The sequence below is a fragment of the Lates calcarifer genome, unplaced genomic scaffold (assembly GCF_001640805.2).
Source record: "Lates calcarifer isolate ASB-BC8 unplaced genomic scaffold, TLL_Latcal_v3 _unitig_5006_quiver_581, whole genome shotgun sequence".
In the NCBI taxonomy this organism is placed as follows: Eukaryota; Metazoa; Chordata; class Actinopteri; family Centropomidae; genus Lates; species Lates calcarifer.
The window spans coordinates 88,914-115,809 of record NW_026117230.1 but is presented as its reverse complement, the minus strand read 5'-3'; the positions used below and the strand labels follow the sequence as shown (position 1 = coordinate 115,809).

Sequence of the window (26,896 nt, the reverse complement as noted above, 5' to 3'; positions counted from 1 at the left end):
AAAGTGAATGAGTGAGTGCAGAGGACAGAGGAGGACTTTCCTGGTCCTGGTCGAGTCTGCATCGTCAGACTCATTCAGAAAACCCTCAGAGGAGGTTACGCTGCTTCCTTCCTCTTCTCTGTCGTTTTCTCTGCTCCTTTCTTTTCTGTCTAAATGTAAACTGAGCGTAAACTTCCTGTTGTTCTTTTCTCTCCTTCGTCTCCCCACTCTTTCTTTTCTCTCCTCCATCTCCCCACTCTTTCTTTTCTCTCCTCTGTTTCTTCACTTGTTCTTTTCTCTGTAAATGTAAACTGAAGCTTTTGGGGGTTAAACCGCATCCTGAGCTGCTCTGATCTCTGACGCCATCAATGGGTTTTACTTTGATTCACAGAAAAAAAAAAACTTTTGCAGTGTGGAATCTAAAACACATCGTGGCCAAAAGTATGTGGACAGCTCAGTGATATTTATTTTCCAACCTTTCTATCTGATGCTGACTCAGCTCTTCACTCCTCCGCAAATACAATCACTTCATTTTTTTCATTAAAATCTAATGAATTTACACCTTAACAATGTTTGAATCGTTTATTTGATGTAAAATAATAAAAGTGGATTGTTGTCATGTTGAAGTGTGAACTATAAACAGACTGGACTCATATATTAAAGAGTTTGAACAGATTATCAATTCAATTCAATTCAATTCAATTTTATTTATGAAGCGCCATATCACAACACAAGTCATCTCAAGGCACTTTTCATATAGAGTAGGTCTAGACCATACTCTTTAAAATAGGTAATTTCAGAGTAAAACCACACATGTATAAAATCCATGTCTTAGTGATATTAGTTCATATTTGTGTTTTTTGTTGCCCGGATAATCAGTTCATTAATCCTGGTTTATAGATTATAATGCAGTTATTCATTCATTAATCTGAGTAAAGGCAATAAATTCCCTCTTTACAGATCTGTTTATGTTCTTATTTGTTTAAAAACAGCAAAATAATTATTTAATTATGTTTTATTATTTTAATTTTCATGTCATTAATAATTAAATCACCTCCAACTTAAACCAGATTCAAAGTTAAAGGTCTACACTAAAAAAAAATCCTATGTCCTGTGATGTTACATTATTCATTTATTCTGTCATTTAATCTGAATTAACTCTGTTAAATAATCTGTATGTTCTAAACCAGTTCTCACAGATAAATCAGGAGAATTAATACATTTAAACTCATTAATAAACAGGAGAATAAATGTTTCTTATGTCACATTCTAACTAACGAGCTAATTAATAAAGAAACTAACTAATCAATTGACAATTATTTACATTATCTAATTATAACAAATTAATGAACTACTTAATTGTTAACCAGCTATAATTAACTATTTGATTAAATATAATTATCTAACTAAATGACTAACTTATTAAATGGCTATTTAATTAACTAATCTAATAATTAACTAATTAACTGACTGACAGGATGATTTGAGGAGCTGAGCTGAAACACAACATGGCCATTAACATACAGACACACTTTCAGACTGTCCCCATGTTAACTCATTGAGTTGAACCGTTCCTGTGTCCACAGACCTTTGGACACATATAATAATTGAGTTTATTTCTAATATTTGTTGATGTTTCACTTTTTCACTGTTAAACTGTGAATGAATGAACAGTCATAGTGAGATGCCACATACAGCTGGCACTCTGCAGGGAGGGGTGGGGGGTGTTAAGGGGTGGATAGTGAGGTTAGAGTTGAAAAGGGAAATTTCCCAATTTCGTAGAATTTTACTTTGAAGACATCAGCATTTCAGTTTCTGTCTTTCCAGGATGAAGCTTTATTTAAACCGCAGGATAACAGAGATGCTCATCACAACCACCTCCAGCCTGAGGAAGAACAACATCAGCAAAGACCAGAATCTCCAGGACCTCCAGGACTTCCAAATTCTCCAAGACCTCCAGAACCTGCAGCAGACTCTGCTAAACTGTGAGTTTGTTTAAAATGTGTTTTCAAGACGAATGAGGAGAAAACAAACTTTTCTTCTACCTGATTTTTTTCTCTCAGACAGACTAAAAACAGTTTTCATTAAAAGAGAATTAAAGTAAACATTGTAAAATAGAAAAAAACAGAGTAATTTTAAGACGAGTTTTAAAAACTGATTCAGGAGAAAAATGTCTGCATCTGTTTTTACTTTTTTTTCTTTGACTTTAATCTGAAAAGAATATTTTAATCATTTATTTGTTTTTCTGATGAAAAAAATTAATCTTGTTGTTTTTATATTTTATGGATTCTGATGGTTCAGGTTTTTATTTCAGATCCACATGATGAAAATGTTCAAATTTAAAGATTAAACAACAGATAAATACAAAATGATAAATACAGGATCAATAAAACACAAATACCTCACTTCCTGTACTTCAGTGAAAGTACAAGTAAAGTAAGTTCTGTGAAGTACTTTGAGTCATTAACTGATCCTGGTTCAGTTTTCAGTTTTTTCAGTTTTTTGTTTTTTTAATGAAATAGATTGAATAAGTTCAGGTCTGAGGTCAGAGGTCAGAGATGCTGACGTCAGAGAAAAAACCTTAATCCTGAACCCTGTGGCTCCACCTGAGATCACAGGTGAACCAAAGATAATGTGTCAACACTCCGATCGATGGCGACGCTCAGCCGCCTCGAGTGTCGGAGCTCAGGCAGAAATAACCTGAGCTAATGAAGATGTGACAGTTCTAAGTTTCATTTCAGAGACGAGTGACAGCTCAGAGTCCTGGTCTGAGACAGTCCTGGATTCACTGATCGCTCTGACTCACTGATGAAGCAGCTTTTTCACTTTCAGCATTTTCATTAGATTTAAAGTTTCCAGTTTGAAGGCCTCAGCAGCCTGAATGGAAACTGGAGTTTGTTTCTTCAGATGGTAAAAGCCTGTTGACGTGCCCCCCCCCAACCACTGCCGCCACCACCCCGATGTTAGTGGCGCTGAAATGAAACTTATATTTGTGCTATCTACGTCTCTGACTTCACTTCATGGTGACAAATCTCCAGGTTTCCATCTGCGCTCTGACTCTCTGGGTTTCTGACCGCTGTCGACAGGAAACTTCTTCATCGGAAATCACGCTGCGTTATTATGACGAGTGGCAACTGTGTCACATGACACGCCTGTCCCACAGATAAATATTAACCCGGTCTGTTGCTGGTCTAAAGAAGTCTCAGTTGGATCTCCAGACTCTCAGGTCAGAGTTCATCTTTGATTTCTGGGTTTCAGGATCAGGACTCTTTCAGTCCAATCAGTCTTCATCCGTCAGAAACTGTCTGTTCACAGAGTTTGTCCACTTTTATTCTCAGCACCATTCAAACACACTTCAGCACAAAGGAATCCAGCTCAGTCTCAGACTTAAAGAGTTTCAGGACTCTAGGTTTAAGGCTTTTCATAGGTCCAGGACTTCCAGAGGTTCAGGACTTCAGCTTAGACGTTGTCTTTAATCTGCTGCTGCTTCATTAATTTTTCTTCTTATTTTTCTTCATACAAACAAACTTGTATTAATTCAACAAAAGGATTATGTACCTGAATTAACCTGTGAGTCACCTGGTCCTGGTCCAGGTGTCTGCTGCTGTGTGATCTGGATCTTACTCTCTGTGGTTTGATGACTCACACAGGTATACAGCCTCTGATTGGTCCTGACATCCAGTCTCTGTTCCAGATTACCTGAACTCACCTGAGGCTGCCAGCTCACACACCTGAAGCATCTCAGTCCAGCTCTGACCGGGACTTAAGACCAGCAGAAGAACCAGAACCAGGGCCACCTAAAGAACCAGGATCAGATCAGGTGAGGGTTTTTAAAACCCTGAATGTCCCTTTGTTTTTGTTTAAAACTTCAACTAAACCTGAGATCTGTCTCTGAACCTCAGGACCAGGGACCTACTAAAAACCACCTGAGCAACCAGAACAATGACGCCCTCTTCAATCCTCTTCATCATCCTGCAGCTTTGCAGCCTCCAGTTAATGGCTGTTTCCATGCCGACCTGCCAGATGCAGGCAAACGTGGTCAAGGAAACCCACCAAGCCCTCAGAGACCTGGTAAGACCCCAACCCTTCACCTCTGCACTCAGTGTTGGCCTGCTGCAAGTAGCTTTAGCATTAGCTGATGTAGCTTTAACATTAGGTGATGTTAGCCCCATTTTAACAGTTTCCTGTCTGTCCTGTAGGGGGGATCGTTTCCTGCCCACTGCCTGCAGTACAATGTCAACATCTCCTTCCCATACTCCGCCTTCCCTGCCACTACAGCCGGTCACCCTCATGTAAGACCTCACCAGAGCCTCTTAGCCAATCACAGAGCTGCATTTTTATGTTAAAATGGTTTGTTTATGAACTCTGAACCCTGACGTCTGATTGGTTCCCTGCAGTGCCGCCGTGCGTCAGCGGTGGTGTATGAGTCGCTGAAGGGGATGCAGCAGATCTTTGAGGATGAATTACCTGCCGAAGAGGGCGGAGTCAACTGGGACAACACCAAACTCAGCACCTTCATGATCCTGCAGGATCGACTGCTGGAGCAGGGGAGCTGTGTGAGTGTCACATGACAGGTTGACCAGGGTTCACATGTTCCAGTGTGGGTTAATCATTCATTCATTCATTTACTCATTCATTAACCCTCCCACTCTCTCTCCAGCTGTCCACAGTCAGTCCAAATGTGCTGATGTCGTACTTCAGTAACGTCACAGCTGTGGTGCAGCAGGAGGTAGGTAGCTTTAAAAAGCTTTTACTTTGAAAAACTGGATGTTTGATAAAACATCAGTCCTGAACATTAAAAAGAAGAAACATTAGTCAGTAACTTAAAGATAAAAACATCAAATATAAAGAATAAAAACACAAAACCTGACTTCAGACTGACAGGCAGAAACATTTGAGATTTTTTTCAGAACTGATAAGAAGTTAAATTAAAATCTGATTAAAATTCATTTTAAAATCAGACTGATGTGAAACTTAAATTTGAACAGTTTCACAAACATTCCATTTAAGTTTTTCTGAATTTATATCCATTTTTAATTCATGTTTTATTTAATTTTATTTGTCACTGAACAGAAATAATTATAACTAAAAACAGATGTAAAATGATTGTGTCAGTCAAACTGTGCGGGCCAATCAGAGCTAACGGGGCGGGTCTCTCTGTGTGTCACTCAGAACAGCGCTGTCTGTGGTTGGAAGGCTCTGATGAGAGATGTCCTTGAGGTCCTAGAGATCGCCCAGCTCAAACATGAGACCTGTTTCACCCGGAGACGCTGACCACGCCCATGGAGGACAGAGACCACACCCACTGATATGTTATTTATGTCTAATTAATATTTTTAATGAACCTATTTATTTATTTATTAAGGTAAATTATTTATATTGTGATATTTATACTTTTTTACTGAAACTATCTTTGGTTTTTTAATTAAAGCATCATAAAAAAATTTGACTTTTGCTCTACTTTAACACACACACACACACACACACACACACACACACACACACACAGTAGAAACAGAGTGAGTCACTGTGATGATCCTGTTTCTGTTTTAGTTGAATTGCCTGCAGCTTCATGAAGAGTCATTTAGTTTATGACAGTTATTTAAAGCTGATCAGATTCCTCTGACCTGACTCACTGCCTCAAAACTCCTCACACAGTTACACACAGTTACTCTAACACAACAAACACACCTGATCCACATCAGCATCAACATCGACCGGTCTCTGACTCCTTCAGCCTGAACCCAAACTCAGAGCTCAGAGTCCAGATATTCACCAGATGACCTGCACCGACAAACTGCTGCAGAAGACAACAAACACTGATCATTAACAAGTCAAACCAGATCAGGACTTTACTTTCACTTTCCCTCCTGTCACAGGTTCAGACTGTAAACAGAGTGAGTCAGCTCTGAGCCTGAAGCTCTGAGGCTTTAACTCCTTAAGTTTTAGTTTAAATCAGTGGCAGAGACAGGATGAGTCAGAGCAGGAGTTAACCCAGAGAAACCACAGAGATGAACCCAACATTCATCTATTCATTCTCCTCTAATGAACTATCATTGTTAGACAGAACCTCCTCAGTGATACTGAAGGAAACTTTAACAACAGGAATATTCTGAATGTTTTAGGTCTGTTCAGGTCTGAATCCATTAGATGATAGTTTCTTCTCATCTGTCAAACATGGTTTAACCTCTTATACAATCTGCAGGGTTAATAAAGAAAGTAGTATTTATCCACTTTGTTTATTAACAAACACACAAACACCACAAACTGAATATATAAAATAGATATTCAGTACTGTTTACAGAGTTATATTTGATCATTTTTTTCATCAAACTCTGATTCAGTTGGTTTTTAAGTGTAAACCTTTTGACAAACTGTAACAGTTAAAAACTGAAACCAACAGATTTTCAGCCAATCAGAGTCCAGAGTCTGACATCAGGTAACTACACTGAGACCGACAGTTGTTAGCATGATTTTTTTTGTGTAAACTTTTTAATTTCCCAACTCTCATTGTGACTCTCAAAATGATCCAACAGCAGGTGGCGTTGCAACACATTTTTAGTGACATATATATATATATATATATTATAATGAAAAAACAGACAAACTGAACAAATAATAATAAATAAAATTACCTTTAACCAGAAAGCTAGCTCAATAAGCTAGTGAACCATGTCTAATGTTAGCTGGAGAACGAACTGATAACTCAGTGGCTAATTTATGGTAATCATGTGATCCAAACCTGTTCAGGAAACTGATGTCCAGCACTGAAAGCTGATGATAGCCGACTAGCTAACCTCTGTTACTAACAGGCTAACAGTAGTTAGCACTGGACTGTTCCTGATTGCTGACAGAGGAAAAGCCCCCTGGTCATCATTAAACTATAAAACTGTTTGTTTTTGGTGTGATTATCCGTTTTCAGAGTATAACTCGTCACAACATACAACTACCCAGAGTGCATCACTTCTCATGTCCCATCCTCTACTCCTCTGTGGGTGGAGCCTCTTGAGGTTCTTGTTGGTTGGGGTCAACGTAGTCCTGATTGAAGGTGACGGAGTCAGCCCCCAGTTTGAACCTGTGGACTCCCAGCAGACACTGGATTGCCTGCAGACAGATTCAAATAAAAAAAAACTTTATTAACACAGAGACTGAAAAAACACACGTCTTCACAAACTGGTTCAACACAAACAGAAAACAAAATTTTATTTACCTACAGAGTCACTGCGGTGAGTGAGAGGAATATTCCACTGAAATAGATTCAGTCCTGCTGTACAGAGCCGATTCAGGTGTTAAACAGACACTGACTGATAAAAGGTTTTTATAAAATGTTTAACCAGCAGTAGAAAGTCTATGAAAAACCAGTCAGGATTTTTAATGACTGCACAAAGTGGATGAAACCTCAGCTTCACCGAAGGATCAAGACTCTGGACTAACCTGATGAGGTTTATAATAATCTGACTGAGTCTGAAATCATCATTAAAAAAGTCTGAAGCTTCGTTCTGTCTCATTTTAACATCTGTTGACATCTGTTTCCTGACAGTTGTTTTTAATTAATTTACCTGAATTTATTTTTCTGAGAATGAGGTTTGAAGTCTTATATTTGAGGCAATAACCTGTCAGCAACATTAGATGTTATTTTTGAATCAGAGTAACAAAGTAACACAGTCTACGCAGTCTAATGTTGCTAAGCTAGCGGTCTGTTTACAGTGAGAAACCAAATGTTTTATTTGTCCAGTTTTACTGCTGTAGTATTATCACATCATAGTGTATGAGAATTATTTTCATTATCAAAAGTCATTTTATTTAATAATTGAATAATTTGAATGAATTAATGCCTCATTATTCACTGAAGCCAAAGTTAACTCCAGAAACTCAAACACGTTGCATTCACTGTCAAGAGAAAAGTGAGAAACTGCCTTCAACTTCTTAAATGAGAATATTATATTATATCAATTGACTTATTAATAAATGATAATTTGAGCTGTGGAGTTATATAATCAGGGTCAGACTGATACACATAAAGAATTGTTTCATAATCATATAGTTGTGTGGAAGTTAAAATAATGATGTTACAAAAACATTTAAAACATGAAGTCAATTCACTGACAGTGTCCAAACAGAGGTCATGATGACTGTAGTGTCATGAGAGCGTCAGCAGGGGGCAGCAAACACACAGAGAAACACAGGTCACATTAACTCTTCATGTGACAGGAAGTTCAACTGTTTATATCTTTAATCTTCATCATTATGACATCATATCAAACATCACGGCATCACTATAGCAATATGGAGTTTTCCTCAAGGCACTTTGGATGACAGGCACTTAGATCAACCAATCAGAGTCCAGACAGAGCTGAGGAGGAAGCACACAAACAGTTGTCTGTGATTGGCTGAAGGAGAGAGATGAAGTTAGGTATGTGTGTGTGTGGTTTCAGTTTACTATATTTGTGGGGTCCGACAGCTTTGTGGGGACCAAAATGCTGGACACCATAACTTTAACTAACCGTAACTTTAAATGTCTCAGGTTATGGTAAAGGGCTAGGGAATGCATTATGTCACTGATGGGTCCCCACAAAGATAGGTGTTCAAGGATGTGTGTGTGTGTGTGTGTGTGTGTGTGTGTGTTTTAGGCGAGCGGAGGACTGAACAGTTTGTTGTATTCTTCCTCAAATGACACTCTCTTCAGACGCTCCAACGACAGCAAAGTGAGACCTCCCTACACACAACACATCACACACACAAATATACACAAAATACACACAAAGAGAAATAAACATGTTACTTGTCTTTGAATAAATATTTTATCTTCAACGTGTTTGACAGTTTAAAGTCACTGAATGTTGAGAACCTTTAGTCAAACAGAACCAACTGTTACAGAACCAACTGTTAGAGAACTGACTGTTAGAGAACCTCCTGTTAGACAGAACATCCTGTTAGAGAACATCCTGTTAGAGAACCTCCTGTTGAACCTTCATTTTCAGGAATTTGGGAACCTCTGCACTCTCTAATCAAACAGAATATAAAAATGTTTATGTTTGTCCTGTGTCTCCACGCAGTGTCACCTTTTTAATGACAGATTTGTTTCTACAAAGTGGAAACAGAGCAGAACCTAAAACTCAGTTCCTTTGTGGTTGCTACACATTGCAGATCATAAATGTATTAACAGATGTGTTTTGCCTCCACTGAGCCTTTGTAGAACTCTCACTGTCTAAAAAGCTGATTCATCTCTTAATGTAAAGTCTAATGCATGGATGCTATCTTTGATTCTGGTACCCAGTTCCTATAATACATCTGTGGTTACAGGTTGGTAAGTTCCTGAAGTGGAAACAAGCTCTGGTGCTTTTCAGGTGAGCTGTATCTGTCCGGTGATGTTCAGGTACGTACCCAGGTGAAGACAGAGAAGAAGGAGAAGACAATAGCAGCTCGAGCAGCATCAGCTCCTTCATTCAGAGGGTTGTCTTCTTCTTTAGAAACCTGCCACTGATTGGCCAGAAAACAGAAACCCACAAACCAGACCAGAGACCAGAGAGCTGCAGAGAACACAGGTTACACATGGTTATTAAATCACCAACCCAGCAGGTAAAGATGACAGAACAAGAGCAGGCAGAGTCTCACCTGAAACTCCAATGTCGGCCATTACAGCCTTCTTCCTGTCCTTCACGCCGCTGATCTGAGGGAAATAAACGTCCAGCACCAGGAAAGCAGCACTGCAGAGGAAACACAGCGTTCCCATGGCGACAGCGTAGTTGCAAGCATTCTGGTTGCGGTTGAAGATGCAGTACTCCTCCACCTCTTCAGGTCGGTTAACGTAACCCTCGTTAGCAACGCAGCCCAGGATCACAATGGAGAAGAGCTGAGGACAGAGAGGAGACAGTTAGCTCAATACTTATATATTTTCTGCTCATGGAGCAACATGAACTAGTTTGTAAAGTCATGAGCTCATAAAATGATCGGCTGCTTGTTGTTTTATGGAGCTTTTGTTGTATCTTTTGTAAACTGTTTGGTTTTTGTTCTGCTGTCTGTATTTTCTTTACTTGGTTTTATGGATTTGATCCATAAGTGACAGACATTAGATTATGTTTTAGGCTGTAAATGTTGTGGTGTGAGCCTTGGTTCATGCTGTAGATTCATCCCAAGAGAAATAAACATTAAATAAATAAATACATCATATTCTGTTTGTTATCAAAGCACAGGTCCAGCCAACAGCTCACAGACTGTCAGAGCTCCGCAGATTCAGATTCATCGAACCGTCCAGTCAGAGCAGCAGCAGAGTTAAACAGTGAGGTTTTGTTTGAGGAGTCTTGTGTTGAACCTCAGGAATGTTAACACCAGTCTCATGACTGACAACACACACACACACACACATAGACACAGACACACCATTATATATGCTGCATATAACTTGAACTAAACCAGAACCAGGACACTAATGAGTCTAAACTCAAACTAACCAACTTTAACTACACTCAAGCTATGTAAATGTACTAACCTCAACTAAACTACAGCCAGCACTTAAATCAACTGAAACTAAACTACAGTCAGACACTAACTGACCTGAATATACAACTAAACCACAACAGTCTGTTTTGGGTTTTAAACATAACCTGCAGGGGTTAGTATAGCTAACAGGCTAACAGGCTAAATTTAACATTTCATCTCTCCCTCTGCTGATTGGATTATTTCAGTCATAAACAAACAGTATTTCCTGAATGAGAGCTCAGTCCCACCCCCCTCTCTGATTGGCTGGACCTTGGAGAGTCTGGAGATGTCACAGGTCAAAGTTCAATCAGACAACTCTACGTGAAGTGAACAAATACAACGTTTCCAAACTGAGGTAAAAGATCTGAAGTATCTGAGTCTCAGACCTGATCAGACCTGGTCCAAGTCTCTGAGGAAAGGAACATTTTTACCAAAGGAAAGGAGATAATGGCGTCCCACAATTCCTTGCAGCAACAACATTTAAAGCAACCTATGTCAGTAACATAATTACGTAGTTTAGTTTCCATGCAGTCAGATTCTCTTAATGAATCTTCCTTCTCTTTGACCTCAGTAAATCTTCCAACGAGGTCAAGAAGAACTCGTCAGTAAAAGATCTCTGAGTTGTAAACTCTACACATCTGTTTTTATTCTCCACGTCTGTTTTCTTCTGTTCTTCCATCTCATGTTACGATCAGATTGTACAGAGCTGTGAGATGTGAGCACATCAAAGCCAAAGAAGCTGTGGACATAAAAACCTTCAGAAGAAGAAAAACTACGACTCCCAAGATGCATTTCACTGACACTGTTTAAAGACAACCTGTTGATCTGCAGCTGAATTCAGTTCAACTATGAATTCAGTAACCACAGTGACATGTTGTCAACTAAGATGAAGAAGAATTACGTATTTACTACAATTAACACCTCGGACGGCCTCATGAGGATCATGGGTAATGTAGTATTTAGAGTCATCTGCCAAACTGATGAAAAACAAAACCAGATTTATCAGAAACAAAGTGTGACTGAACCTGAACCTGAACCTGTAGCTCCTCCCATCATTAATATGTCATCAGTCAACATGTCTGAACACACCTGAACACGCCTGAGCATGACTGAACGCATGCCTGAAAACAGTAGCTTAAATGTTTATAGTTTTGAGGTTAAAGTTCACCAACAAAACTTTACTGTCAAACTGTGACATCATCATGACATCATCAGACTCACCCAGCAGACGATCCTCACCACAGTCTGAGGTTGTCTGATGAAGGTCAGTGGGTCGAAAGCTCCGCCCGCCTTCACCGCCCCGTACGCCTGGAAACCATCCATCAGTCCCCTTCCTGTCCCTCAGACTAGTATGGACCAGCTCAGACCAGTAAGGACCACTTCAACCCAGATCAGTCCACCTTAACCCTCCACCACCCCCTCCCAGCCCAGTCCAGTTAGATTCAAGTCAAAGTGGTCCCAGTTCACTGCATCTGGCCTGGTCCAGTTCAGTCCAGTTTGGAGTGTGTCTGTACTGGTGTGTGTGTGTGCGTGTGTGTGCTCTCTTCTTCTCTGCTGTTATAAACTCTTCTGTAATCTGCTCTAATCCTCCTCATCCTCCCTCAGAGCTCCAAGGGTTTTAACACCTTGAGCCTCGTCTCTCAGGCTGAGCCCCGCCCCCAATCTGCTCCACCAATCACATGCTCTCATTTGATTTCAGATTCATCATGTCAGGAGTTAGAGTCGTCCAATCACAGTGAAGGAGGTGGGGTCACACCGCCTGACAGGAGGAGCTGCCTGAGAGGCGACACTCAGGGCAAAAACACCTCTGGGGTTTCCCCTGCGTCCATTTTTCTTTCTCTCTTTCTTTCTTGAACCAACAAAATAAACTTTATATCTTCAGTCTAAGAGTTTCATAATAACTCAATGAAATATTCTGGAGTAAAAGAAGAAAAGAAATCCAGCAGCGACTGAAGAACAAAAGAAACAGATGTTTATTCATCATCTTCCAACAACAACTCTTTCCTGTCATGTGACAAGTAAAAGACTTAATAACAGAATTTAAATAAAGTGAAACTAAATAAAATGAAAGATAAAGAGCTTTAAAAAGCGTGCTGAAGCAGAGCGAGGGATGAAAACAAACTTCTTATAGACAGAAAACTGGTGGGCGGAGCTTCTGAGTGACCTGTGTTTTCAGCCCTGAGTCTCGTCTGTCAGGCAACAACTAAACCCTGAACACTGTCTGAAGGCATGACAACCTGTGTGTGTGTGTGTGTTAATAGAATCAGTGTGATCCTCCATCTGTCAGACTGAAACTCAGCGGCTCCATGTGAAGGTTTAGTTTCATTTCTGTTGTTATTCTATTGTTTGTATTTATTTAAGTCAAGTCAAGTCAAGTCAAATTTTATTTATATAGCGCCAATTCACAACAGAAGTTATCTCGAGACGCTGACATTTACTGTTTGTTGTTATGTTGTTATGTTGTTAAACTGAAACTAAAAACACAAACAGTTTTTTATCAGTTTAAGATTGAATATAAAACGTATTGATTCAAACTGAAACTGTTTAAAATGTGAAGAAGACGTCATGTGACCGTGTGTGTGTGTGTGTGTGTGTGTGTGTGTCTGTCTTATTCAGTCATGTGACTCTCCTCAGCCAGCTGCTGCTCTTCATCTTCACCCTCATCATCATCAGTAGGAGGACGAGTGCGCTGAAAGAAACCCAGCTGCACACACACAAACACAGTGGTTACTTCATGTGTAAAATCAGTGGAATTCTGCTTTAACACCAATGTTGAATAAATGAGGTGGCCACCAAACTCCATTCAGAAATCTGTCCATTTAATATCTGCATGAAACTACTACATAAGCTAAACTAAGCTAAGCTAAATTAAACTAAAACAAATATCAAAGTAGTTGCTAACTAATTTCCTGTTGATTGATTGATTGATTGATTACCTTCCAGAAGATGAAACAGAACAGGCCAAGGAGGAGTAGTCCAGAGATGATTGACAGGACAATGTAGCCAATAGGAACTTCTTTCTCTCCATCAGGAGGACGCCACAACACACTGACCTGAGTCTACACACACACACACTCTGTCCTCAGTGACTGTGTGTGTGTGTGTGTGTGTTGGTACCTGTGTGTGTGTGTGTTGGTACCTGTGTGTGTCCACTTGGCAGCAGCAGCAGTTGAACTTTTGATGATGCGTTGATGACATTATAGGAGGCGGAGGAAACAAGCTCATAGTTCAGGTACGGAGTCTGAGACACATGATGACATCATCACCTCATCATCACCACCTGAGTGTGTGTACCTGTGTGAGTGTGTGTACCTGTGTGAGTGTGTGTACCTGTGTGAGTGTGCGTGTCCACAGCCGGGCTGAGATCCTGACGACAGCACTGAAGCCCCGCCCCAACGCCATGACATCACAAACAAACCTGACACAACCTGTCTCATTGCTGCTGCAGTTCTACACACACACACACACACGCACACACACACACACACACACATAGTGTATATAAAGACAGGTGCATGTGTTTATTTATCTAAATAAATAAAAACAGAAACAGTAAATGTGAAGCAGAAGTTTTTTTTTACCACATGAACAGTTTGTCTGTGAGAGTTTGTCTCCTCCTGCTGGACAGACGGAGAAACTACAGACACATCTGAGGAGTTCTCAACCAACTGCAGAGAGACAGACAGGTCAGAGAGAGACAGGTCAGAGAGACAGACAGGTCAGAGAGAGAGACAGGTCAGAGAGAGACAGGTCAGATAGAGAGACAGACAGGTCAGAGAGAGAGACAGGTCAGATAGAGAGACAGACAGGTCAGAGAGAGAGAGACAGATCAGAGAGAGAGAGACCGGTCAAAAAGAGAGACAGGTTGGAGACAGACAGGTCAGAGAGAGACAGACAGGTCAGAGAGACAGACAGGTCAGAGAGAGAGAGACAGGTCAGAGACAGACAGGTCAGAGAGACAGACAGGTTTTGGACCTTGAAGGGGTCTATCTGTGATGCATTCAGGGTCCAGCAGCTTAGTGATTCCTCTGTGGCGTTGGAGAAGATGTAGAGCAGGAAGTGATGTCGCCAGGAGGAGGGGAAGTCCACGGTCAGCCGAGCGTTCACCGCACTCGGACCATAGTTCCTCAACTACACACCAACATCATCGACATCATCATCAACATCATCAACATCATCATCATCTGGGTCTGACAAACCCAGGTCAGACCACCACCTGATCCAGACTGGAACCAGACCTGGTCTAACTTGGTGTCATAAGCTGTTCCTGGTCCAGGTTCCAGTGTTTCTGACTGACAGACTGGTCTCACCTCGTAAACATGCTCCACCAGTGGACCCACTTCTAAGCTCCCAGGATGCATTGCAGGCTGCCAGTCAGGGAGGGGCAGGACGACCTCAGGGGGGGAGGAGCCTCTGAAAACAGACGATGTCACCAGGTTCAGTCTGAAACTCAACCATCAGGTCAGACACAGGCTCACATGGTGTTAGTTTTACCCTCTGATCTCCAAAGTCGCCTCAGCTCTGACCTGAATCCTCACTGTGACCTGGTTACTGCTGGAGTTCACCGAGTTCTTACTGAGAGACAGACAGGTCAGAGAGAGAGGGGGGCAGGCATCAGCTGTTGTCAATAATATCACCTCTAACAGAGCTGCAGGACAGATCCTAAAACCAGGAAGTAAGTTAGCATGTTAGCACTACCTGTTCCCTCATCCCAAAGTCAGTGTGTTTCTGGTTAAATGTCTGAAATAAGGTCTGTGGTTTTAACACAAGCTCAAGACATTTTCAGGTTTTATTCTCCGACATAAAATCGGTCAGTAAATCCCCCACTCCTGATGTTTGAAGCTTTTACGTGTCCTAAAAAAAGGCAGTTGCTAACGAGTGTCTAAATGAGACTACAGAGGTTGTCGGGGATGTTAACATGAAAACCCATCTACTCACCAGTCCACCTTTACAGCCTGGTTGTGTTTCTACTCACGCTCTTTCAAACTCTCACTAACTTTCTAAGAAGAAAGGCTTTTGTAGAAGAGCTCAGAGCTAAATGAAATGACCAGTTGGAAGCTTAGTGGTGGAGACGCTGACGTCATGTGACCGTGGTGTAGTTGGTTTATAGCCTAACATTAGCTTTTTACTCCTGGAGATTGGATTTAGGCTTCAAACATCAGAACAGTAGTGTTCATCCATGAAGATTATCTGATCAACTAAACCTGGAAGGATCAGAAACTTTAGTTGCTCACAGTTTATTTTCTGGAATAATCCAAAAACATCCCATTGGCTTTCTGTGGAGGGAACCAGGCTGATGCTAACTTCAGGACTGGACTATAGAAACACATCATCACTGCAGGACTCTGAATCAGTCAAAAAGCAAAATGACAGTTTTTACCTCCTGATCCTGAGGGTGAAGCCGATGTGACTCTCCACCTCCTCCAGATGACCAACACTGAACAGAAGACCTGTCTGCACCTACAGACAGACGAACAGTCAGTCAGTCAGACAGACAGACAGTCAGACAGTCAGTCAGTCAGTCAGTCAGACAGACAGACAGACAGACAGTCAGACAGTTAGTCAGTCAGTCAGTCAGACAGTCAGTCAGTCAGTCAGTCAGACAGACAGACAGAGTACAGGTGAGTCACAGGAACCTTTGGAAAACGCCTGATGTGTGTTGTTCACAGTCAAATGTTCCCAAACTGAGAATATTTGTTTATTTTATTTTTAATATTTTTTTACTCGACAGTTTAATGAGTTTTAATGAGGTGGGACGATGTATGATTTAACTCCCATCATGATAAAAACTCTCACAGTAAGTTGATCGTAGTGAATTTCCATCATCAGGATAATTGTTAATATCTTCAGAGTGACTTAATAAAAACTGTTTAACCAACATACAGTCCTGTAGTGATTTATTCTGAACCACCACCAGGGGGAGCTGCATCGTTCCAGTCATTCCAAAACAAAGTTAAACAAACAAAGTTAACTCAGGTCCAGCAACCTCTGATCTGAGATCCCGTCGCCATGACAACCATCCAGCTCTGTTCACTGAACTCCAGGTAAAATACGTTACTGTCAGTTACTGAATGTACAGAGTGTTCAGTTATACTAACGCTGACATTTATCTAAATGTTTGTTATGATGCTCTTTCGGTCACCAGTGAATTAAGCTAACGTTCGCCACGTAGGAAATAGCTCCTCTCTCTCAGACCAGAGTGGAGCTGAGGTCTCCAGAGAATCGACTGTAATTTACTACAGTTTTTTATGTATTTTCCTTTACTTCTGCAGGAGGACCTCATGATTTATAATTACCTAAAGACTGTTTGGTTTTCACTAAAAAGATGTGTCTTCTCTGTGATGCAGCAGAAATATTTGTTTCTTACGGAAAAGTTATTTCAGTGTTTTGGAGCCATTTTAAGAGTTTAATGCAGATTTTCATGATTATCGCAATAATGTTGTTAATCACAATTATTTTGGCCTAAATTATCCTGACATGACATTTACAGGCTGTCTCACTCCTGGCGTCACTTAATGAAATAATCAGGTGTGTGTTACTGTGTGTCCTTGTGTCATGGGGTTTCCGAGGTCACAGGTCACGACGATGGTCTGATTCTCCTTCCTCTGAACACACACCAGTCTGTTCACACCCTGCAACACACAACAATCAATAATGGGTGTGTGTTTCTGTGTGTGTGTGTGTGTGTGTGCGCGTGTGTGTGCATGTGTGTGTGTTCACCTGGCTGCTCTGGAAGTGTGTGTGTTCAGGGACTCGGACCACCAGCTCGGTCTCGTATGCCCCCTCACCCTCGTTTTCCGCCAACACCGCCAACAACACCGACTGATCCTCACCGACCAACACACTGTCAGACACACTGACACACACACACACACACACACACACACACACACACACACACACACAGTCAGCAGTAGACTCCAGTAGAGCCAGTGAAACTAACTTAAAAACAAATCATGTTTGTGAATGTGAACCGGAGCACTCCTGTGCGTGCAGCAAGGCTTTTTCCATGTTAAAGTCTTCATCCAGCCACTGGGCTAACATCAGATGTCCACATGTCCACAAACTTATGTTGCATTCTTGTTGATCAAATTATGAATGTGTGCAGCAACAGTATCATATAGGGCAGGTAGGGAAACATCTGAGAAGTAGTGGCGGCTCAGCAGAGTATAATGTGTTTCCAAATGAGCTATTAGCTGGCAAAAACATCGATCCTCCACCACAGAAAAAGGCTGGTAATCAACAGGTATCAACTTGGTTATTTTGTCATTTATTGCCTTAGCCTTTTTGCTGTCTCTAGAAAACTTTTTACAGTTTTAAAATGCCTGCTGAATGGAGACATCCACACACTATTTTTTGTTTCAGCCTACGGTTGCTTCATATTCTTTAAATACAGCTTCGCTGAGATGACAACCCCTTAAGTGACTTATAAGATTTGTGGTCTTTTTCCTCCTCTTGGAATCCTCACCGAACATGTTTTGCAAATTGTGATAGTGTTGCCGTCCACAGGTGGAGTCTATCAACTGCAAACATGAGCGCAGTACTGAGACTTCTTTTCCATGATGTAGCCACAGCATAGTGCTAGCTGCTGGCCTTGCAATGCCATTGCATTATCAGATCTATTTATCAGATTAAAATTCATTATCGGACCGATAAAAAAATGGCCATCTCTTCTTCGTGATTTTATTTTTGTCAATATTCTGAAGTTAATAAAGTTGACTGATGATGAACATTTAATTTGTTGTCAATAAATATGTTTGTTAATGTCAATAAAGCTTACAGATGATGCAGTGTGTGTGTGTGTGTGTGTGTGTGTGTTGCTCACGGTTCAGCTCTCAGCTTCAGGTCAGGGACACAGATGTTGTCATTTCCACAGTCCAGAATGATCCTGGTCTGAAAACCAGGTGAGAGTGAGGACACACTGACTGAGGTCCTCACAGGTATACATGAACAAACATGAGTGTATCTCTGTGTGTGTGTGTGTGTGTGTGTGTGTCAGACTCACCTGTGCAGCAGTGTGTGTCTGTCCATGAAGCAAAGCATGTTGGGTAGTGTTGAGGAGGCTGATGTTGACCGTGATGAAGATCGGACTCAACTTATCCTGAACCTCCTCTTCAGACTACATACACACACACACACACACACACACACACACACACACACACACACATGTGTGAATCTGTTCACCTGCTCTTCTTCATGTTCTTTTTTCCTGTCACTCACCCTCAGGTAGGCAGTCTGATTCATACAGGTCTTGCCCACCTCCCTCTGAACCACCAGCTTCATTGTATCCTGTGGCTGATTGGTCGACAGCAGCAAGGTCCGTCGTGCCATTAGCTGTTTCATCTGGTCCAGTTGTAGCTCCACCCCCAGTGCTGCATCAGCCAATCACACGGCAGACAGAAAAATTAGGTCATTACCAATAAAATTCTGTGTGGTTGACTGCAAACCTCTGAGCATATCTTTACCTGACTCAGGTTGTGTTTACCTGTGTCAGGTTGTGTTTACCTGTCTCCTGTGGGATTCTGTGACCAGACACATAGACGCACATCTGGATAACAAAACTACAGAGGGAGAGAGAGAGAGAAAATGTTTGTTCTTAAAGTGTTATTAAAACATTTTATTGTATTGTGTTGATATTGATATTTGTCAATATGCAGATGACATCAAATTCTATATCAACGTTGATCCTGTTGCTCTGAGCTGAAACCAGACCCCCTCTCTCATGCACTTTGGAACTACTTTTAGGGAACACCTGGGATTCTCTTTAAATACCTGGAGAGATTTTTAAGGATCCAGGAACCACATAAAAAATTCCTGGAGTGCCTTAACATACTTACGAGGACCAGAAACTAATTAAACAGTTAGTTACCAAGACACAGGTGTGTTTCCTTGGTGACACAGTTTGACATCTGGATTCAGGAAGTCCGGAAGCAGAGTGAGAGAAACCCTGGACCGGATCACTGCCTGGGACCTGAACTCACAAACGCACATTTGACATCTGAACATTCAGAGTTGGCTGCTGATGGTGATGTTAGTGGTTTGTTTGATAACTGTATTAATCCCAGAGAAGAAACAATTTATTTCTTGAATAAATCCTCGAACCTCCAGTTACTTGATGGATATGATGATTAGAGGTTCTCAAATGAACTGGGGGGTTTGTACAATTACAACAAGGTAAGAAAAGAGGAAAAACATTTCTGACACACAAAGTTATCCCTTTTATTACCCCTTTATTATGTTACTGGATAATTGTAACTTTTCAATTATTCAAATAAAACAAAAACCACTTCTCAGTTGATGAGTCAAAGTTGATGGATAAACACAAGTAAACGTCTCCATGTCTATGAACCAGAAGATCGCTTTCTTTTAGATTTAATGACATCGTACCTGTAGACAAAAGCTCGGTCGGCAGCCCATGCTCCAACCAGCAGGTCTATGACACACAGACAGGAGGTGACACCGATTATTGATTATTGATATACAGTTATATGAATGAACAAGCTCTGAACCCTCAGAGTGTACCTGGATATCCATTCCCATCAATGTCAGCCCTTCCCCTCAGAGTAAAGCCAAACGCTGTCCTGCTGCAAGGCAACGGGCTGTCAATCACCTGAAAGGGCGTGGCTGAGAGACCGTTACTGTTGCCCAGGTAGATGAACACCTGGCCCTGCCCACTGTCACCTGACCAGGGAGCCCCGACAGCCACATCTGGAGAAAGAGAGTCACAGGGATGATCCTGATCTGCTCCACACTAATTGGTGAGTTTTCTGTTTGTTTGTTTTATGTAGTTTTTTGTTTAGCATGCGCTGTTAGCTGTTGTCATTAGCTGCACTAGCTAACACCTCTCACTGACACTTCTGTTTATAGCTAGCTTGATAAACTTAAGAGGGTTGTCAGCCACGTTGGATTTCTCAAAAATAAACAAGCTGGACGTTAACACATTTTGAGACTATGTCAGACCTGGGCTTTGTACGGTCCGCATAAGGCCAATGGGAAATCAGCAATCAAACATAAATAAATGTATATCATGCACACAATACAACTACATCGCTTTTATTTTGAAGGTGACTGTTTTTGTTTAAATTAAGTACATATGTCCACTCATGCGCATGTGCGTGTGAGCATGCGCACGTACACACCATACCTCTTAGCTAACAGACATTCAAGAAGATGCAAGTTACCTGGTAGCCCTCATACATGTCTCCTCACACTAGGAGAAGAAAGGCTGATTTTTTGACAAGGACTTCTAAGTATTTAATTACTAAGGTCAAAGTTAAAGGTAAATGCTTGCTTTGCAAAGGACAGTTCGCTGTATTTAAGTATTACAATTTGAGGCGCCATTATGAGACTAAACACGCTGAGAAATACAAGACCTTTGCCGATGCAGAGCGGGTGCAGACATTTGAAGCTTTGATAGCTAAGCTGCAAACACAAGGACTTTTTATCAAGTGTTACACATCCAGAGATGTAAGTCTGATTCACTACTGGCATAGCACTTGAAACCAGTTTCACTGATGTATTTTATTCTTCTCTCAAAGAGAAGAACTTTCCACACATGAGGAGACATACTCAGAAGATGTTGGTTTTCTTTGGATCTACCCACATGTGAAGAAACATTCTCAGTGATGAAGTAGCCGCTTAACCATACAATTTACTAGAGAGATGTAATTCATACTGAACAAAACTGAGTTCATCCTATTGTTTCGGCCCTCCACACTTGTCCCAGTCTCTAATGTGGCCCCTTACAAAAATTAATTGCCCACCCCTGGTTTATGTAGTTACCTTGGTAACCATCCATGTCTAGGTCTCCCAGCACAGCAAGGGCGGAGCCAAACCGCCCGTACAAGGAGGAGCCGATCAGTGATTGGTCAGGTCGAGAGGTGAAGGAGGTGTATTTTCTCTGCAGGTACACAACCACCTGGAGTAATAAGAGTAACAGGTGGGCATATCTAACAGGAAACATACTGACTGTATGAAGACATGTAAAATTACTTTTGATTTGATCAGTTTTATCACAACTCATTACTGACAGTGAAACAATGAAAGTGCAAATATAATTTGCCATTCAGATAAGAATATTTAATCTGTTTGTTTAGAAGACTTGTTCTGCCTGGTCCAGACTAGTTCAGATTGTTTTGTTATGTAGGTGTGCAGGTGTGCTCTAGCGCTGAAAACAGCATTGAACAGTATTGAACAATGGCTGCAATGTAATTTAATGGACAATCATCCATGTCAAAGTCTATCCAGGGCTCCAGCCCTTGTCAGATTGTTCTTTTCAGTGTCTGACAACATTATGATAGGATTCCTACAGAGACAAAGCTTTTTATTAAAGAGTCAGGTCCTTTCGCTTTAACCAGAAACATCACTACACATCTGTTAGTGTGTGCAGTGACTTCTCCCATGTGACTGTAACAGGACACTAATACTGATTCATGCTGGAATTTATAATCATAAAAGACATCAAACAAACAAATGTGTTAAAAAAAACAGGTCAACAAAGAAATTTACTGCTGATGTGTTCAGACCTGTCCTCTCTCCTGAAGCTGCTCCATCACCCTGTCCATGAAGAGAGGAGCTCCAACCAACACATCATCCAAACTACAGTGAGAGAGGATGGAGTTAGAGAGACAGGTCAGAGAGAGACAATCAATTCAGTTCAATTTTTATTTATATAGTGCCAAATCACAACAAAGGTCATCTCAAGGCACTTTTCATACAGAGCAGGTCTAGACCATACTCAGAGAGAGAGAGAGAGAGAGACCCAACAGTTCCCACCATGAGCAGCACAGTTACAGATTAATAACTTCTGATGTGTTGTGACAGACATTGTTAAGGTTAAACTCCTACATTCAGTGAAAACCATAGAAGAAAAAAAGACCAGTTACTATTTAAAGCTACCTCAGTTGTTTTCTATTAACTGAAGCCTCTGTACAGTGTTGCAGGTTATGACTGAAATATTCTGAATGGTTCCACACAACCTTAAATTTAATTCAGTAGCTGACACAAAGTTAATGTTGTGGTTTTATCTGGATGTTTCTCACCCGTCGCTGTTGATGTCGGCCACAGCCACACTGTGTCCGAAGTATGATGCCACCTACAGGAGGCAAAGACACCACAGGTTCAGACTGTAATGATGTCACAAATTTACCTTTGTGATTACATCATGTGCTCACCTGAACTCCCTGGAAGATGTGGGAAACCCTCAGTGATCCGATACTCCTGCCGTCGTAGATCTTCACCTGTTAACACAAACAGACAATAGAGCCCAGCAGAACTCAGACCTGTACCACACAGAGTCCAGTAGAGCCCAGTAAAGGAAAACAGCCTCATCCACTACAAAGAGTAGAATAACTCTCTCCTATTATCTGAATAAAACAAGAGTGTATATTATATAATCAGCCAATATGCAGACGACACACTGTTATATCTATTCATCTAAGAAGGCCTGATGTTTAGCTTTAAATAGATGAGTGTCTGGCTTCTTAATCATCTGCTCACAAAGATCAATACTTCAAAATGTTTGAATATTTCAAACAACTTTCCTTTAGAAATCATCATAATAAAAGTAAAATGCATAAAGGAATTAGGGTTCAAGAGTGAAGTAAAGTCTTACTGTTCCTGCTGTGTTTCTGTCATTGGGAACACCGACCACATAATCTGAAACACAAACATATAGTCAGGGATTATTGATCAGTCATCAATCTGATTATGTATGTCATCAATTTGTCATGTTTTTTTAATGTAGATTAATTTATATCAGATTATACTGGATTAACCTGGTGTGGAGTCTCCAGTCAGCTGACCAGTGGTCACAGAGTAACCTGACACACAGAAACACAGATCTCCAGTCATTTGTCAGAAACACATTCTTTACATAATCAATAACACATCATCAAGTTCGATTTAGATAAAACATAGTAACAGCTGATAGAAGTGCGAGCCGGACATTTGAATGAGTCTTGTCTTATAAATTCAGATAACGTTCAACACAGGTGTACCCTCCAAAATCAGAGCCTTCCTCAGCTCTACTCACCACGGTAGATGTCATAACTTCCTCTCTCGTCTGATTGGCTGATGCCCCCCACATACGAGATGGGAGTGTTGCTCTGCTCACTGTTGATGATGTCACTCACGCCCACAGTAAAGACCTGACCTGTCAGCAGTGATGTCAGCAGCAGCAGTAGAGTGAACTGAAGTTGAATAATTAGCTCAAAGTCATGATAAAACCGGACATTCACTGAGGTTGAGAATGAATTGTTCCAGAGTCAGTTCAAAGTCATTTCTCTGAGGGGTGTAGTCACAGGTGTGCTCTGTTACACCTGTGACCACAGCCCCTGGTGAAACAGAAACACAGCTGTTTAGCCTGTTTCCCTTAAACTGAACACGTAGTAAAGACAAAGTGTGTTAGCTCTCTGGTGTAAAACTGATAAATGACTGTGATGTAATAAACATTCATTTTTAACCACGTGTACTTCCCATCAGTGACCAGCAGGTCTCTCCACTCACCCTGGAAATAGAAGCTTCCTGGAGCTCCGAGCACCAGTCGACCCTCCTACAACACAAACACAGCTGTTGTCATGATGACGGCATCATGAGTAAACACAGGTCTGAAGGAAGATTAATGTTGAATAAATGAGGTTGCAAGGTTGTAAGAAGATTCCTGAACTGACAGAACACCTGCAGACGTCACCATTTACCTTTTCTGACCTTTATCAATAATGAAAATAATTATTATCTACAGCCCTCCTTAACAGCTTTATTATTATTGACCTCCTGTGTCAAGTGTGATTCCGCCCACCACCTCCTTACCTTTGTGATGTCAGCGCTGAAGCCGACCTCACAGTAGCGCTGGTCGTTTCCTAGGCAACAAGAGACAGAGATGAGGCAAGACTTTCTGTCCTGAAGAGTTTCCTGACACAACTTGAATTTTCATCTCGTGTTTTCAACTAACTCACCTGAGAAGACACAGTCTCTGACGGATGAGTAAATATAAATATAAATAAACGACTGAATCTGTCTGCTGATTGTAACCTTAGGAGGTGCAGGCATGAACTGAGCTTCTTACTGTTTTTCATGCGGGTGTAGTCGGCCTCCATCATGATTCCTCTGCAGGGGGAGAAGGAGGTGGAGCTTCCTGTCCTGTGGTCTAATAGGAGGCAGTTCCCCACAGGTGTTTTCCCTGACTCTGCCTCCCCCATCTGAACGTTCCAATGAAAGAGCGGAGCGCATGCCTGACAGGTAAACACACTCAGGTGATCACCTTCATCTGATACTCATCTACAGTTACACTTTCCACAGCACGATGGTCGAGAGACTGTCTCCTCCTGTTTTAACTTAACTCTGAATTTATTTTGTTGTTATTGTACCAACAAACAAACAAACATCCTCATTAGTACAGAGGTAAAGGTGTGTGTTTGTGTGTCTGTGTGTCTGTATGTTCTGACCAGTAGGTGTGAGCTGCTGACTGATCGAACTGAAGCTCCAAACCACTGCTGACTCTTAAAGGACTGAAAGAACAGACCAGAGCTGTTGTAGTCCTCATCACCTGCAACAGGTACGACAGGTGTAACAGGTATGACATCATCACAATCAGAAGCTACTTTCATACATGCACTATAACTCTGAAATTTACCTTCCAGGTCAAATTTGATGATGTCGCAGGATCCGCCTCCAGGTGACCAGGGGCAGAGGAACACACTCCCTCCCTCCGTCACTCCTGATTGGCTGGTGTTGGCTTTGGGAGCTCCAATCACAACAAAGGACCTGCAGAGAACACGTCAGAGTCTCTGATGAGGTCTGACCCCGTTAACCTCCCAGAAAATATTCACAACAGACATGAGTTTTTATCTCAGGAACCAAGAACATCTTTCAGAACGTCTTCTATCACACCTGAACATCCTCATCTAACCAAGATGGTGCCACTTTGGTGGCAGCCTGGAGCAGTAGCTCTTGTTGATCTTCAAACTATTCTATCAGAGACAGGAAATGTGTTGTTCAAATACCCTGCAACTTCTTCAAGGACCCTAAAACTGTGGAGGCACCATGACTGTGCAGATTAAACCTTTGGTAAAGTGTTTGTTAGAGAGCATCAGACAGATTCAGTGATGATCAGAAGTTGTATCATCAGGTTAACTGGTTCACCGACGTGTTAGTTAATGTTTCAGTGCAGGGTTGGTGTTAATTTCAATTCAATTCAATTCAATTTTATTTATATAGCACCGTATCACAACAACAGTCATCTCAAGGCACTTTTCATATAGAGCAGGTCTAGACCGTACTCTTTAAAATAGGTATTTACAGAGAGAGACCCAACAAATCCCACCATGAGCAGCACTAGGCGACAGTGGCAAGGAAAAACTTCCTTTAAGAGGCAGAAACCTCGAGCAGAACCAGACTCAGGGTGGGCGGCCATCTGCCTCGACCGGATTGGGATAAGAAGGAGAGAGAGAGGGGGAGAGGGGGTAGAGAATAGTGAGAGAAGAACATAGCATAGTGTTAGTGGTTAGTAAAGAGATCAGTCGGTGGGTTGGTCAACTTACTGTTGTTGACCATGTGAAGGTTTAGTTGAGGGTTAATTACTGTTCGTTAAAGGGTTAATCAAATCAGTTTAAGGCTTTTGTTTGGTTAAAAGTTCATTAAAGTTTCTTACTTGTTACTGATGGTGTGAAAGTCAACGGAGAATCCAAACAGACTTCCTGTCGGACCGCTGAACATCACGGCTTCATCCAACAGGTTCAGACACACACACACACACACACACAGCAACACACACACACACCTGAACACACACATCATACCTGTCTGCCTGAAACACATCACATCTATCTCACTGTCTTAGCAGAGACTGAAACGAACTCTTGAGTTTCCTCAGATATTCAAACCCTCCTTTAACACAGTGTGTGTGTGTGTGTGTGTGTGGGTGTGTTTGTGCGTGTGTGTTATCTGACAGATGATTGACAGCTGGCTGCAGCAGTTGAACCACATTGAGTTACTGTTTCCTGGTGATAGGAGCTAAAAATAAAAGCCTGTTTATCTGTTTCTCTTTATTTTGTTCTTGTGTTTGTGGTGCGCTCAGGGAAGTCTCTCTTGTCTGTAAAACACATATTTCTCTGGTTATTTCATACTGTTGATGACTCATCTGTCTGATGTTTATTTCCTCTGTGCTCTTGGTGTTAAACCTTGTTTTTCACATTCTTCTATTTTTCTTTGTAGAGTTTGTCCTGAGGATGGTGCTAAAGGACAGAAATGTCACAGGGTCATTAAACCTCCTGATAATCTGCCTTTAACACCTCAGTGGTAGTCTGACCTGTGTATTCTCTGAGATAATAATGAAACATTAGTTAATGAAAAACAGATATTTGAAGAATTCAGTGAAACTTAGTCGTTATTGATTTTCATGCCTGTTTTATTCTGTTGATTTCTATAGAAACACATT

At 41.2% G+C, this 26,896-nt stretch overlaps 3 protein-coding genes across 6 annotated transcripts; 1 reads left to right on the top strand and 2 right to left on the bottom strand.

The window, feature by feature from the left end:
• The first annotated feature begins 1,783 nt into the window (after nt 1-1,783).
• ifnphi3 (interferon phi 3) lies at nt 1,784-5,599 on the top strand. 2 transcript variants are annotated; one of them, XM_051068580.1, is made up of 7 exons: nt 1,784-1,964; nt 3,674-3,799; nt 3,882-4,050; nt 4,179-4,271; nt 4,377-4,535; nt 4,640-4,708; nt 5,152-5,599. In XM_051068580.1, exons 3-7 carry the CDS (start codon nt 3,922-3,924, stop codon nt 5,251-5,253), a joined length of 552 nt encoding a protein of 183 aa, XP_050924537.1. In that variant the 5' UTR covers nt 1,784-1,964; nt 3,674-3,799; nt 3,882-3,921; the 3' UTR covers nt 5,254-5,599. The 2 variants fall into 2 exon arrangements, with proteins under 2 accessions (XP_050924537.1, XP_050924538.1); XM_051068581.1 differs by lacking the exon at nt 1,784-1,964 and having other exon boundaries at nt 2,435-3,799.
• A 596-nt stretch (nt 5,600-6,195) lies between these two features.
• On the bottom strand, nt 6,196-12,267 carry syngr1a (synaptogyrin 1a). Of its 2 annotated transcripts, none has more exons than XM_018661410.2 (4): nt 11,680-12,267; nt 9,595-9,832; nt 9,364-9,509; nt 6,196-7,083 (listed from the first exon to the last, which is right to left on the bottom strand). In XM_018661410.2, exons 1-4 carry the CDS (start codon nt 11,779-11,781, stop codon nt 6,961-6,963), a joined length of 609 nt encoding a protein of 202 aa, XP_018516926.1. In that variant the 5' UTR covers nt 11,782-12,267; the 3' UTR covers nt 6,196-6,960. The 2 variants fall into 2 exon arrangements, with proteins under 2 accessions (XP_018516926.1, XP_018516927.1); XM_018661411.2 differs by lacking the exon at nt 6,196-7,083 and adding an exon at nt 8,195-8,695.
• A 141-nt stretch (nt 12,268-12,408) lies between these two features.
• itga2b (integrin, alpha 2b) lies at nt 12,409-26,331 on the bottom strand. 2 transcript variants are annotated; one of them, XM_018661402.2, is made up of 31 exons: nt 26,111-26,331; nt 25,094-25,224; nt 24,906-25,006; nt 24,527-24,692; nt 24,271-24,320; nt 23,968-24,013; nt 23,495-23,614; nt 23,238-23,282; nt 23,075-23,118; nt 22,635-22,700; nt 22,503-22,555; nt 21,987-22,059; nt 21,244-21,379; nt 19,984-20,169; nt 19,849-19,894; nt 19,331-19,432; nt 18,967-19,022; nt 18,682-18,833; nt 18,464-18,577; nt 18,284-18,351; nt 17,179-17,314; nt 16,998-17,090; nt 15,839-15,918; nt 14,953-15,033; nt 14,769-14,871; nt 14,434-14,589; nt 14,040-14,126; nt 13,789-13,908; nt 13,598-13,633; nt 13,395-13,517; nt 12,409-13,162 (listed from the first exon to the last, which is right to left on the bottom strand). In XM_018661402.2, exons 1-31 carry the CDS (start codon nt 26,275-26,277, stop codon nt 13,067-13,069), a joined length of 3,033 nt encoding a protein of 1,010 aa, XP_018516918.1. In that variant the 5' UTR covers nt 26,278-26,331; the 3' UTR covers nt 12,409-13,066. The 2 variants fall into 2 exon arrangements, with proteins under 2 accessions (XP_018516918.1, XP_018516917.1); XM_018661401.2 differs by having other exon boundaries at nt 13,598-13,699; nt 26,111-26,329.
• Between the last annotated feature and the right edge of the window lie 565 nt (nt 26,332-26,896).

Coding starts and splice junctions, on each gene's coding strand:
- ifnphi3 (XM_051068580.1), top strand. CDS start 3,922: ATGACGCCCTCTTCAATCCTCTTCATCATCCTGCAGCTTTGCAGCCTC. Junction 4,536..4,639: donor TGCTGGAGCAGGGGAGCTGT/GTGAGTGTCACA, acceptor CTCTCTCTCCAG/CTGTCCACAGTCAGTCCAAA. Junction 4,709..5,151: donor CAGCTGTGGTGCAGCAGGAG/GTAGGTAGCTTT, acceptor TGTGTCACTCAG/AACAGCGCTGTCTGTGGTTG.
- itga2b (XM_018661401.2), bottom strand. CDS start 26,277: ATGTGTTTCAGGCAGACAGGTATGATGTGTGTGTTCAGGTGTGTGTGT. Junction 18,834..18,966: donor CAGAATCCCACAGGAGACAG/GTAAACACAACC, acceptor TGGCTGATGCAG/CACTGGGGGTGGAGCTACAA. Junction 18,352..18,463: donor AGACACACACTGCTGCACAG/GTGAGTCTGACA, acceptor CCTGGTTTTCAG/ACCAGGATCATTCTGGACTG.
- syngr1a (XM_018661410.2), bottom strand. CDS start 11,781: ATGGATGGTTTCCAGGCGTACGGGGCGGTGAAGGCGGGCGGAGCTTTC. Junction 9,510..9,594: donor GGCCGACATTGGAGTTTCAG/GTGAGACTCTGC, acceptor TGTTCTCTGCAG/CTCTCTGGTCTCTGGTCTGG. Junction 7,084..9,363: donor TCTTCTCTGTCTTCACCTGG/GTACGTACCTGA, acceptor ATCTGTCTGCAG/GCAATCCAGTGTCTGCTGGG.